General features: G+C 43.6%; 1 protein-coding gene across 1 annotated transcript in view; it reads right to left on the bottom strand.

The window, feature by feature from the left end:
• Positions 1 to 14,293, bottom strand: part of ITIH2 (inter-alpha-trypsin inhibitor heavy chain 2) — a 286,914-nt gene that overhangs the window by 77,812 nt on the left and 194,809 nt on the right. Inside the window, exon 16 of the mRNA XM_069229266.1 lies at positions 225 to 401. Coding sequence (XP_069085367.1) covers positions 225 to 401 — 177 coding nt within the window. The remainder of the gene's footprint in view (positions 1 to 224; positions 402 to 14,293) is intronic.

The raw sequence follows: 14,293 nt of genomic DNA on the forward strand, positions 1-14,293 counted from the left end.
TTATCCTTAACTATGTGTTTCCCATCGAAATATATCAAATCCGTTTATCGGGGCACGACGACTTGAAGCTACCTTGGACTGGCACTCCGATTATTATGAGAAGAGCTGCTTTTCCACATACTAATAACAATTTTTTTGTAGTCCATGGATGAGCACAAACTGAAAGGAAAAATATTATTTCACGTTAGAAAAAGAACACACAGTTAGATCAACTAGATACCTACCATTAGTTGTCACTTGATGGGGTGTGGGATCCTCAGGCGTCTCAGCCGTAGTAATCTGGATAATGTCTGTAGGGCCCTTCAGAAGTTCATGGGGCGTAGTTGGTTGCGCTGGTGAAAACGTTGGACGAAGAAAAGTGGGAGTTTCAGGCTGAATTTTTGTCCCGACTACTAAACTATCTGTAATGGGAATGAAACACAATTTCAGTCATAAATCAGAAGCTCACATTCACCTGCAAAGGTCTAATGTGCAGGCCGCTCTTGATGAAGCAGAAATGAAGGTTTTACATTTATTAGCGCATAAACGTAGTGTTGAAATAATCATGTGTGACTTTAACCGAACTAATAAAGATTGTACGGGGACAAAATGTGCCCTTAGAGTAGTTTGCCAACATTTATAAGCGTGCTTTATATAACGTGGTGTATTAGAATTGCACTAATCCGACATAATCGTAAACGTGTGCTATGATTTGCTTGTTTGAAATGTTTTAGCTTAGCATTACTTTAGTGGAGGCTTCGGCCTAGTTGCCTGGTCTCACGGTTTAGATGCTCGTATTTTTCCAATGTGCTAATAAACGTGTATTTTTTTGCTTGAAGCTGTACTTTTCCACTGAGATCGTTCACATGCTTATCTTAAAGTTTCGTGCCAGCTTGGCATTTTTTTCTCTTTACTCCAAGGTCGATCTGCAGGTGCGGACAATGGAGGCTCTGAAAGTGAGCTAATTGGTATAAAATGTTGCAACTTGCGTACCCATCTCCAAGGATAATGTATGCTTAAGTAAAAGCTTGAGAACTGTTGTTTTTGATTGGACAATTTGAAGCTAACCTATGAACCCTCCAATGGAAGACCCTACTGGATTTGAACTGTTGTCTATAAAAACCAGGTGCACGAGAAGAAAGTTGCCATGGCCATTACCCAGCTATTACAGCCATTGCAGCCATTATTGGACATCCCGCCATTTTGTAGACTTCGTAGCTATTATGGCCCACCTTGCTGCGACGCCATTTTGAAAGAGACTTTGATGCTTTCTCTAATCGAGAGAAAGAGACTTTAAATGATTCTTGCCCTAGAGACTTTAACTTTGATTTGTCCCTTTGCATGAAGTAGTAGTTTTACCTTGCCGCCGTGAGGCAATTGCCCCGTCCACCCCTGCCCCTTTGCCCCGTCCCATGCTGATCGAGAAACGGTACCTGTGAGACGAAGACTTCCTTGTATGCTGATCGTAATTGGTAAATATGAAAGGAAATTGTACAATTGCATTGTGTTTCTTTTAGGTAACCAACTGCTGATTTTTGACAAGATCCCTAGTTAGGAGTTTTCTAAATTAATGTTGCTAAATTGTTTTTGCATGAAGTCCCACATGCCGATGCTAATTTGAGGTTAGATGAGGATTCCTTCTGTTGCACGATGCAATTTGAGACCTTGTTATGCTGACTAAATGTATGCAATTAGCTCGTTACAGATCATAGTATTAGTGATTTGCATTGCTATTATCGAATGCCTTGTTATTCAAATGCTGCATAGATTGCACTTGTTTCGCCGTTATGGACAGCTATTAATGTTCATTTATGTTTATCATTTGGTGTTGAGACACATTTATATTGTGCTAGCTTTGTTAATATAGGGAAATAAATTCACTAACTTTGAATAAACTGGTGTGGTTATTCCTGACTGAAAGGTCAGGGTTCGCCGAAATGTATTCTGGATTAATTGTCAAGTGTTATGTTGATCAGGGTATTGCTTATGTTCATTATTGATTATTGATTTGGTGCAATTGATCGATATAGAGTACGGAGAGTTCCACTTAGTCAAAAGATTCATCGGCCTAAAGAGCGTCCGAATACAGGTAAATTATTAGTACGGACCACTCTATCAGTAGATGGTAGCAGAGGACGGTTTCGTCTTTTGGGACCCCGTACTCTTAAAGTACATGGTGTTGAATTAACGGTTACACCCTTTGAGACCCCACTCGAGAAGTTGAATTAGATTTTTCTTGGGTAAAATAGATTGACAGAATGATGATGGGCTAGGTCCACCGCGACTTTCCCGGGATCTCGGAGCTTGCGAATGAAGAGAATGGAGGTGTGGAATCGGCGTTGGCGGTACTAGTGATGGTATGAGTGAAGTTAGGGTTTTGCGCTTGCACAGCTTATTGCCGCAGGTTGGGTGAAAAGGTTGCGAGGAATTTTTTTCTTTATAGAGGATAGCGGAGGTGCGACTCCGAGTGTAGAAGTAGAGAAGTCGTCGAACTTCATAGAAATAGCGGAGGTGCGACTCCGAGTGTGAGAGTAGGGAAGTCGTCGAACTTCATGTGCGTGTGGCGCTTTGTGCATAAAAAGGTCCACGTGGTTGTTGTTGTTGAGACGGGCCCTGCGAGGTCAAGAGACTCCGGAGTATGTTGATACATGTTGTGGTCTGGGCGGTTTAGTAGGTTGATCGGGCGTGGTCAACGAGTCGGTACGTGTGTCGAGGGAGTGAAAGGAACTTCGACTTCGGGCTTTGACAAGATTCTAAGTGCACTAGAATAGATCATTGACAAGTTGAGAGTAGGTCTGCGGGTCAGATTTGCTTGCGAAAGTGGGGACCGAGAAAGATGGAATAACTGCCGAGGCTAGTGAAAAATCCCTAAGGTCCTGAAGCGATTGTGTTACCCTTCCTGTAGTAAACCGACAGATCTGTTTTATTTTTTGGTAGCTCGCGATACATGCAAGAAGTTGTTACGAGAGGAGCTGAGTGAAGCAGGACTAGCCGCGAGGCTTTGTCAGCCGCAGTGTGTGTGAGTGTGACGTCACTAGGAGCCGCGCTGGGATAGGTTGGTTGGAGAGAAGGGTCGCGCACGGATTGGACGCAGTCCGTGGGGCTCGTTTGGAAGGGGAAAGGCAAGCGAAGAGTATTGCGGGAATTAAAGTCACCTATTGATTACAAATTTTGTGAAATAAAAGACGAGAAAATGAAATTTTTTAAAGCATTAAGGAGTGCGATGAAGGGGGAGTCTTACATTAAAGCGAGCGTAGGAGAGGAGACGCCGCCCGAAGGCACACCAGCTTACATTGTAATGGAGGAAAAAGGGGTAGCTCCGTGCCTTTGGCTAAAGCAATGGCACAAGCTGACAGAGAAGCATGGGAGCGTAGCATTCCCGATCCAAGGGACATTCAATATAAGGATACTAGAGAATTTGAGATTCACGATGTACGACATGAAGGTACCTCCAAGGCCAGCACAGTTTGAGGCTATAGCGATTTGGGAACTGATGGCTAGACAGCAACAGCAAAATAAGTTCTAGACCAGGATAAGGAAGGTAGAAAAGACACTAGCGGACACTAGGTGGGATAATGCACAGAAGGTGTGGAGGTCAGATGTACTGCAGGGGATAAAATTGTTTCCCGTAATTACTAGGGAAGAAGAGGAGACAGGTAAGAAAGCTACCTGTAAGACAAACAGGAGGTGTTCCAAGGATAGAGAGGACGAGGAAAAGTTGAGAAGAGAAGAGGAGTTAGAGGATGAGGAGTTAATCATGCAATTGCTGAACGACCGTCCACCACCTTATGCAGAGAGTGGACAAGGTCCAAGTACCAGTTCTGCCCCTCCGGCATCGGTACAGAACTGTGAAACTCAGAGTTCAGGACCTTCATCGGGATCTAAGGACCCGAGTCTACTGTTCACCCCGCAGATACCGCAGGTTAGGAGAATATATCCAGATGTGCCCATGTTGAAACAAGTAGAAAATTATCAGCCGCAGATCCCAGGGTACTACAGCAGTGACAACGGTGCAGGAATGATTCTAGATCCAACCGTAAGGGGAGGACAGAATGGTCACAACCCGACATTGGCACAAGTTGAATCAACTCAGTTTCTGATGCCTCAAAAGCAGATGCAGGGGGGAAATGCACATGCTCAGATGACGGGGAGTCAGATGGGCATGCCGGCAATGATGACCCGTAGTGTGGGAATGAACATGCCTCAGAACATGGGAAATGGACAAAACCCAGATGCGATATCGCTACCCATTCTGTAGGTCCACCGGTACCTCTGTACAGTCAGCCTAATTTAGGTAGGAGCGGTCAGGGATCAATGCTGCAGAATGGGACAGAAAGGAGGTGCATAGAAAACACTCCAGGGATAACTCCGATAGCGGCTCAGCCAACTGGATCTGGGACCTTGATGGAGTTTAGTCCCATATGTGCTCAGTCAACACTGGTGAGGTCGAGTCCCCCACTGATGATACCGCTGTCATCGAATACTGAAAAGTTGCCGCAACCATCAATGGCAGTCGATGTGAACGCTACACTGATGGGGTTGAATGCGCAACAGCTGACACAGTGGTTCAACAGTCTAAATTCCACACAAAGTTCAGCCAGTGGGAAGGGAGAAGATTATCTGAATAGGGTCAGGTTGAACATGGAAGCACAAGAATTGGTGGAAGGGACTATGGGTGTGAATAGGTTAGAGTCCTACTCGGAAGAAGAGCTGAGGTATCTATGTCCCAGGATAACAAAAGAAGTGAACAAGGTACATAAAAGCTTGCAAGAAGTAGCTGACAAAAACGGGGTTGATATAGACAAGACGAAACACTTGAGCAGGAGCTATAGGTTGGATTTCGGGACCACAGATTTTGAACACATGAGGTCAGCAGGCATGAAGGCGCACCTTAGAGAACTGCTGCAGAGTGCACAAGTGTGGAGGTGCTTAGACAAGTGGGAAAGCAGATGGGTAAAGAGGAAGGAAAAGAGGAGGGACAGTGCTACAGAGCTCAACGAGAAAAGACCACAGAGTAGCGAGGCAGTAACCATGTTACCAATGAGGGAGACAGCAGGGGGAAAATTAATACATGTACCATGGCACAGAAGCGACATTCAGTCATTTACGGATGATTTTCCCAAACTGAGAGAGAAGCCGATTGAATGGTATCAACAGACTGACAGGTTTGTGAAGCTTGCAAAATGTCTTTGGGAAGACCTGAACACTCTCTTTGAGATTGTGGTTCCAGCAGATTTGTGGGAGGATTGCAAAAGAGCTGTAGGTTGGCCGACAAGTGAACCAGAAAGAGACAGGGATACGGGTGCACCATCACCTATGGTGATGAGCTTGTACTACAAGGTGATTGAGCATTTGAAGACGAAAGTTGCCGCGAAAAATGTGGATTGGCAGAAGATAGATCGAACGGCCCAAGAGGCCAAAGAGTCGATTCATAGTTACTATGAGAGGTTGTTGAAGGCGTTTAAGAACTACAGTGGCACAGAGACAATAGAGGCGAAGGACATGCTTCATTTTGTGTTCAGATTTGTGGAAGGGCTGAGACCAGAGATAAGCCAGATGATAAAGTCGCATTTGATTTGTTGGCAGTCGAAACCGATCGATGAGGTGTTGAATTATGCGAAATACTGTAGTGACGAAATTGAAGTGAAACAGAAAAGGCTGAAAGAGAAGGTGATGATGATGCAACTTAAAGCAGCTCAGACAGGTCTGCAAGGTTTGCAAGGGATGCAAGGGTTCCAACAGCAGGTACCGCAACCGCAGCCGCAGTTGCAGGGAAATATGATGTTTCAGCCACAGGCCAGAGGCAGAGGCAGAGGAGGTTTTGTGAATAATGGTCCGGATTTGAACACTGTTGTGACTGGTGTGCAGGCAATGAAGAAGGTGATGCCGTGTCACGTGTGAGGAATTGTCGGTCATTGGAAACGCGAGTGCCCGATGGTGATGCAGGAAGGTGCAGGTGCAGGTGTTGGTCAGCAAAACAATGATGTCAATGCATTTCAGACAATGAGGGGACCGAAAATGAGAGGTCCAAACCCAAATTTTCAGACCGTAAATCAGTTGCAGGGATTACAACCTATGCAGCCGCAGCAGATGCAGATGCCCCGTATGCAGATGACGCAAATGCAGCCAATGCAACAGCAGTTACCCATGGTACCTAATCAGCAAATGCAAATACCTTTGGCACCAATGAGTCAGCAGCAAGTGATGGTTCCTCCACAGGTCTCGGGTCAGGTAATGAGTACAAATGGCACAGTACAACAGTTCCCACTACACAGTGAGAGTGGAATAAACAATGTATGGGAGAGTGAAAGTTCAGAAGAAGAAGGAGATTGTGTGCTTGCAGCATCCTTGGAAGTTGATCAAAAGGGTCCGTACGTAGAGGGAAGAGTAATGGGTCATCGTGTTTCATTCTTGGTTGACACAGGAGCCACACGTTCAACTGTTAAGAGCAGTGAAGTACCAAATTTGCCACACTCAGGGAGGACAGTTCAAGTGGTGGGAGTAGCAAACAGGCACCTGACGAACCCAATTACAGATCCAGTACCAGTCAGCATCGGTAACTATCAAGGGGTGCATCAGTTTGTGGTATATGACTCAAGCCCGATAGCACTGTTAGGGAGAAACCTATTGTGCAAATTGGGTTGTTCGATCATGTGTTCGAACGAGGGAATAACAATCCAGACGAGCAGTGATGGGGAAGAAGAGGACAGTGTAGAGGGGGATGAGATGGAAACTGTCGATGAAGAGTATCCTCTGATTTGTCTTTTCCCGATGATGACTGAAGAAGATATTCCAGCCGAATTACGGGAAACAGTCGGAAAGGAAGTGTGGGATATGACAGGGAAAGAGGTGGGATTGATGAAAGGAGTGGAACCAGTGAAAGTGACCGTAAAACCCAATGCAACCTTTCCCCAGACCCCACAATACCACATGGCACAAGACACCCTCATGAAAGTTGCCCAACTTATTGACGAATTTGTAAAACAGGGGGTACTGAAAGAAGTGTTAAGCAGTCCATGTAATTCACCAATCATGGGACTAATAAAGCCGAGTGGAAAGGTCCGACTAGTGCAGGACTTGAGGAAAATAAATGACATCATAGTCAAGTGTTGCCCTGTCGTACCAAATCCAGCTGTGATAATGTTTCAAGTCCCTTGCGATGCCGAATGGTTCTCAGTCATCGACTTGTCACAAGCATTCTTTTCTGTGCCTCTTCATGAGGACAGCCAATTCCTCTTTTGTTTCAAATTCCTAGACAGAGTGTACAGTTGGTGTCGAATTCCTCAAGGGTTTTCTGAGTCACCGTCAATCTTCAATCAGATTCTAAAGAAAGATTTGGAAGCATTAGAATTGCCATTTGAGTCAACCCTAGTACAGTACATTGATGACTTACTGGTTGCATCAAAGACAGAAAGTGGCTGCACAGCCGATACCATTGCTCTGTTGAACCATTTGGGAAGGAATGGACACAAGGTGTCTCCTTCCAAATTGCAGTTTTGTCAGAAGAAAGTGAAATACTTGGGTCACCAGATAGAGAAAGGGTCACGGAGAATAATGAAGGAAAGAATAACACGTGTACTTCAAATGAGTCCACCAAAGACAAGGAGGGAGGTGAGGAAGTTTTTGGGAATGGTGGGCTATTGTCGCCAGTGGATTCCCAACTTCTCAACTCTAGCAAAGCCTTTACTGAAACTGACCCAGAAGGATGCCTTGGATCAAATTGAACTGAAAGGAGATGAGATGGATGCTTTTGTTGAATTGAAAGAGTGCATGTGCAGGGCTCCAGCTTTAGGTATGCCTGATTACACAAAGCCTTTCACATTGTTTTGCCATGAACGTGATGCATGTTCTTTGTCTGTCTTGACCCAAGCCCATGGTGGCGTAAACAGACCAGTAGCGTATTTTTCAGCTACTTTGGATCCGGTCGCAGCAGCACTTCCAGGGTGTTTGCGCGCCGTAGCAGCAGTTGGTATCAGCCTCACTCAGAGTGAAGGAATAGTGATGGGACAACCAGTAACAGTCATGGTCCCTCACTCAGTTGAGATACTTTTGACCCGCTCCCGAACGCAACACATGACCGGAGCAAGACTCACAAGGTATGAAACGATAATTCTGGGCTCACCGAATGTGCAGCTGAAAAGGTGCACTACGTTGAATCCAGCAACCTTGCTTTCTGGTGAAAATGCTGAAATTGAGAACGCTGAAGACGTCGAGCATGACTGCCTTCAGGTGACTGAATTTTGCACAAAACCTCGACCTGACATTAAGGATACTAAGCTTGATGAAAATGACCAAATTGTTTTTGTTGATGGTTCATGTCTAAGAGATGGGATGGGAATTTTGAAAGCAGGATATGCTTTATGTACTGTAACAGGTGTCTTGGAAGCGGCCTGGCTTCAAGGAGTCTATTCTGCACAAGTAGCAGAACTTGTAGCCCTTACAAGAGCATGTCAACTGTCTGCATTGATGAAAGTCACCATTTACACTGATAGTCAGTACGGGTTTGGAATTGTGCACGACTTTGGACAACTATGGTCACAGAGAGGTTTCCTGACTTCTTCAGGATCCCCAGTGAAAAACGGGGAGAGAATAAGGGAATTGTTACACGCCATTCAAATGCCAGCCGAAGTTGCAGTGGTAAAGTGTAGTGCTCATACGAAAGGACAGGACTATGTTTCTCTGGGAAATGCATATGCGGATCAAGTCGCAAGATTTTGTGCCTTGAACTGTATATTACTCAGGGATGAATGGAATTCGATAAGTGAGCCAGAACTCGAACCAGCTGAAGCATTTGCCTTAAAGGTCGTAGATACAATAAATGAACTAAAAGCATTGCAGAATAACGTCAGGGAGGATGAGAGGGATTCCTGGATTAAATCACAATGTATAAAGAGACCAGATGAGTTATGGGTTTCAAATGAGGGAAAATTTGTTTTGCCAAACAGTCTCTTATCACAGCTTGCGCGGTTCTATCATGGGCAAGCTCACCTAGGGAGAGATGCCATGATAAGATTGTTCAAAACTGATTGGTTTAACCCCAGATTTCGTCAAGCTGCAGAAGCAGTTTGCCATCGATGTGTCACTTGCCAGCAGATGAACCCAGGAAAGGGAACAGTTGTGAACGCCAGCCACATTGGCAGGGCCAGTGGCCCATTTAGTCGAATGCAGATAGACTTCATTGAGATGCCTGTGCATGGAGGTCTGAAGTATGTGTTGGTGATTGTGTGCATTTTTAGTCACTGGATTGAGGCATACCCCACACGTAGAAATGACAGCCTTACAGTTGCAAAACTATTGTTGAGGGAGTTGATACCACGTTTCGGATTCCCGATCTCTTTAGAATCAGATAGGGGAAGTCACTTCAATAACGAGGTGATAAAGTTACTTTGCGAAGCGCTGAACATTGAGCAAAAACTGCATTGTAGCTATCGCCCTGAAGCATCAGGACTGGTGGAGCAGATGAATGGTACACTGAAATCAAGAATGGCGAAAATATGTGCATCAACAAATTTGAAATGGCCTGACGCATTGCCCTTGGCGCTAATGTCAATGAGAAACACCCCTGATAGAAAGACTGGATTGTCTCCGCACGACATTCTCATGGGCAGGGCTATTAGACTTCCTGCAGTTCCCGCAAACGCGCTTTTGAATATTACAGATGATATGGTGTTAGACTACTGCAAGGGTCTGGCTGACGTGGTTCGCTCTTTCTCTCACCAGGTGGAAGCAACCACCTTACCACCGATCCAAGGTCCAGGACACGCACTGAAAGCAGGTGACTGGGTCGTGGTAAAGAAGCACGTGAGGAAGTCGTGTCTGGAACCCCGTTGGAAAGGCCCTTTCCAAGTGATCCTGACGACAACTACCGCTGTGAAGTGTGCGGGGGTTCCCAACTGGATTCACGCCAGTCACACAAAGAAGGTGTTGTGTCCCACAGATGAGGAAGTTGAAGCGCTAAAACTGCCAGTGCCTGATAAAACAGTGCTGAGTGCTGAGACAGAACAAAACCGAACTGAAAGCGAACAGGCAGAAGCAGGAGAGAGAGAGATATTATTGGAGGACGAAGAGACTAACTCACTTGGGGAAGACCAAGGAGAAAGTTCAGACAGCGACGAAGCAGCTGAAGGTGACAAAGAACCTGAAGCAGCTGAGGGTAGCAAAGAGCCTGAAGCAGCTGAAGGTGACAAAGAGCCTGAAGCAGCTGAAAGTGATACAGAGCCTGATGAAAGTAAAGGTGACGAAGGGCTCGAAAAAGGTGAAAAAGCAGGAGAGCCTGATCAGAGGAGGGCTTTCCGAGAAGCAGACGATACAGAAAAAGAAAAGGAGAACGTGATTGATTCCCCAAAAGGAGGGGACAAGGCAGAACAGAACGAAAAGGTTCAAACTTCTACAGAAAAGGTCGCAGGTCCAACAAATGGACATGGTGCAAAGAGGAGACTAAGTATATCACCAGTAAAACAAAGGACTGAAGAAGGTTTGAACGACGGAGAAAGGCCAAAAGTGAAAGAGAAAAGAAAGGAAGTGTCTGTCGTGGTACCAACTTCGAGTGAAGAAAAAGACTTGACAAAAGAGGAAAGTACCAGCGAGGCAGAATCGAAAAGATAAGCAAAATTGAAAAGGAAAAGGATACCGAATAGGAGATATTCCGGTCCAGAATGGGCATATGTAGCCAATGACGATTGGACTGACGAATTTGTATCTCTAAGCCTCGAGAACGAAGAAGAAGAGATACCAATAGAAAAGAAAAGTTTTATGGACAGTGTTGATTGAAAGGGTGATAAGTGACATCGCTTGCTACAATATAACGTGAAACAAACAACCAGCTGAGACATTGCTAAACCGGATGAGACACTTGCAGAACTGATAAAGACTGAGTTATTGCCGAATTGAGACAAATGCTGCTAACCGATAAGTGACTGGCCTCCTGAAGAAAACTGTGTGAACATTGCGCTCGTTCAGCTTTGTAACTGAATTGCTAAATAGTTTCATTTATAGGTGCTTCTAGCTCTCTGATTCTATACAGATCATGACGCAAAACAGTAGAAAGAAATATTGTAAATATGTGTGTATAGGCTTGATAATTGCATGCGTACTAATAGTAATGGCAATAGTGCTTGCAATGCATGGAAAGGGTGAGAATGAGAAAATTGACGCTTCTACTTTTGCTCCTGTTACTGTCACTGAACTAACCGCATTGAAAAGACTAGAATTAGATGAGAGACACTTGCATGATAAGAAGGAGCTTTCGTATAATGTTTTCTATCGCTTGCTAACAGAATATGTTGAGACTATGGATGCGAAAGATTGTTATGTGTGTACACAGATACCGACATCAGTAAAGGAAGGGGTGACTTATCACCACATGCCTCTTACCTACGGGATTACATGTAGTATAGTAATGTCTAGGTTTTATGGTCAAACTAACATACAGTATTTTTACTCAAATTATGATGTTACCTTTGCATATGTTCCTATAATAGCGCAGCTAAGCCAGATTGCTAAAGATTGGGATGCTAAAATAATGAGGGAATTTTTCGAGCCAATGCAACCTTTTGAAACGGCTCACGCTCATAGGGAAAACCTTACCTGCTCGCTCTCTGCAGTAGAAATAAGCTTTTTAGATCGTACAGATAATAGAAGGGCACAAATGAATGCGAAATTAGAAAAGGAACTACATAAGAGGACTTCAGTAGATAATTATGATTTTGCCGCAATAAAGACACAAGGGAGAATAGCTTTAGATGCTTGGCATGTAGGGAAATTTTTTATATATCGAGGTGAATCTTATTATGATAACATTTTCGTAGGAGCGAGTGAGTGTAAACATACGTTTATCTTTAAGGCCAAATGGACATTCATGATGAACGGACTTGACCCTGTCATTCCAGGTGTATATTACATTTGTGGGTATAATGCCTATTATCGTCTTCCAAAGGGATGGTGGGGGAGATGTTATTTGGGTATAGTGTTCCCAAAGGTTTACCAGCTGGATGACCTATCGATGATTCAAAAGACATCTGGATCCCATCGTATCCAGAAAAGAGAGACCGCAGCTGCTGTGGTAGGAGATATATTTGGAGCCATGATTCCTTCATTGGGAGTTGTGCTGAATTCCATCAAAATAAGAAAGTTGTCTACTATAGTGGATAACATGTTGACAAAGTTTTCAGGTGCCATAATCCTGATAGATGCTGAACTTGCAGCGGAAAGAGCTATGACTCTTCAAAATAGGCTTGCTTTAGACATTCTTTTAGCAAAGGATGGCGGCGTTTGCAAAATGCTTGGTGCGCGCCACTGCTGCACGTATATTCCCGACAATAGTGTGAAAATTAAAACTATGCTTGCTAATCTAACAAAAGAAAGTGCAGATTTGAAGGAATTGAAAGAACCAGGAGTGTGGGAGAAGGTTGGAAAAGGACTTGCTTCAGTGGGAAATTGGATTGGGGGAATTTGGAATGGAATATTACTAAAAATAATACAGGGAATATTAATTGTACTGATTTGCATATTTGGAATTTGGGGAATAAAAAGGGGAATAACAATGATTATGGAAAAAATTAAAAGACGGAAGGAAGAGAAAATAATGAAAAGAATGGCGGAAGAATACAAAGCGAAAACTAATGGAATTAAAAGGAAAAGAGAACTGACAGAATTTTAATGGAATAAAATTTGTGGGCATGGTTTGGTGTGATGACAAGTAGTCATCAGAGGAGGGATTGATGAAGCAGAAATGAAGGTTTTACATTTATTAGCGCATAAACGTAGTGTTGAAATAATCATGTGTGACTTTAACCGAACTAATAAAGATTGTACGGGGACAAAATGTGCCCTTAGAGTAGTTTGCCAACATTTATAAGCGTGCTTTATATAACGTGGTGTATTAGAATTGCACTAATCCGACATAATCGTAAACGTGTGCTATGATTTGCTTGTTTGAAATGTTTTAGCTTAGCATTACTTTAGTGGAGGCTTCGGACTAGTTGCCTGGTCTCACGGTTTAGATGCTCGTATTTTTCCAATGTGCTAATAAACGTGTATTTTTTTGCTTGAAGCTGTACTTTTCCACTGAGATCGTTCACATCCTTATCTTAAAGTTTCGTGCCGGCTTGGCATTTTTTTCTCTTTACTCCAAGGTCGATCTGCAGGTGCGGACAATGGAGGCTCTGAAAGTGAGCTAATTGGTATAAAATGTTGCAACTTGCGTACCCATCTCCAAGGATAATGTATGCTTAAGTAAAAGCTTGAGAACTGTTGTTTTTGATTGGACAATTTGAAGCTAACCTATGAACCCTCCAATGGAAGACCCTACTGGATTTGAACTGTTGTCTATAAAAACCAGGTGCACAAGAAGAAAGTTGCCATGGCCATTACCCAGCTATTACAGCCATTGCAGCCATTATTGGACATCCCGCCATTTTGTAGACTTCGTAGCTATTATGGCCCACCTTGCTGTGACGCCATTTTGAAAGAGACTTTGATGCTTTCTCTAATCGAGAGAAAGAGACTTTAAATGATTCTTGCCCTAGAGACTTTAACTTTGATTTGTCCCTTTGCATGAAGTAGTAGTTTTACCTTGCCGCCGTGAGGCAATTGCCCCGTCCACCCCTGCCCCTTTGCCCCGTCCCATGCTGATCGAGAAACGGTACCTGTGAGACGAAGACTTCCTTGTATGCTGATCGTAATTGGTAAATATGAAAGGAAATTGTACAATTGCATTGTGTTTCTTTTAGGTAACCAACTGCTGATTTTTGACAAGATCCCTAGTTAGGAGTTTTCTAAATTAATGTTGCTAAATTGTTTTTGCATGAAGTCCCACATGCCGATGCTAATTTGAGGTTAGATGAGGATTCCTTCTGTTGCACGATGCAATTTGAGACCTTGTTATGCTGACTAAATGTATGCAATTAGCTCGTTACAGATCATAGTATTAGTGATTTGCATTGCTATTATCGAATGCCTTGTTATTCAAATGCTGCATAGATTGCACTTGTTTCGCCGTTATGGACAGCTATTAATGTTCATTTATGTTTATCATTTGGTGTTGAGACACATTTATATTGTGCTAGCTTTGTTAATATAGGGAAATAAATTCACTAACTTTGAATAAACTGGTGTGGTTATTCCTGACTGAAAGGTCAGGGTTCGCCAAAATGTATTCTGGATTAATTGTCAAGTGTTATGTTGATCAGGGTATTGCTTATGTTCGTTATTGATTATTGATTTGGTGCAATTGATCGATATAGAGTACGGAGAGTTCCACTTAGTCAAAAGATTCATCGGCCTAAAGAGCGTCCGAATACAGGTAAATTATTAG

The sequence above is a fragment of the Pleurodeles waltl genome, chromosome 4_1 (genome assembly GCF_031143425.1).
Source record: "Pleurodeles waltl isolate 20211129_DDA chromosome 4_1, aPleWal1.hap1.20221129, whole genome shotgun sequence".
In the NCBI taxonomy this organism is placed as follows: domain Eukaryota; kingdom Metazoa; phylum Chordata; class Amphibia; order Caudata; family Salamandridae; genus Pleurodeles; species Pleurodeles waltl.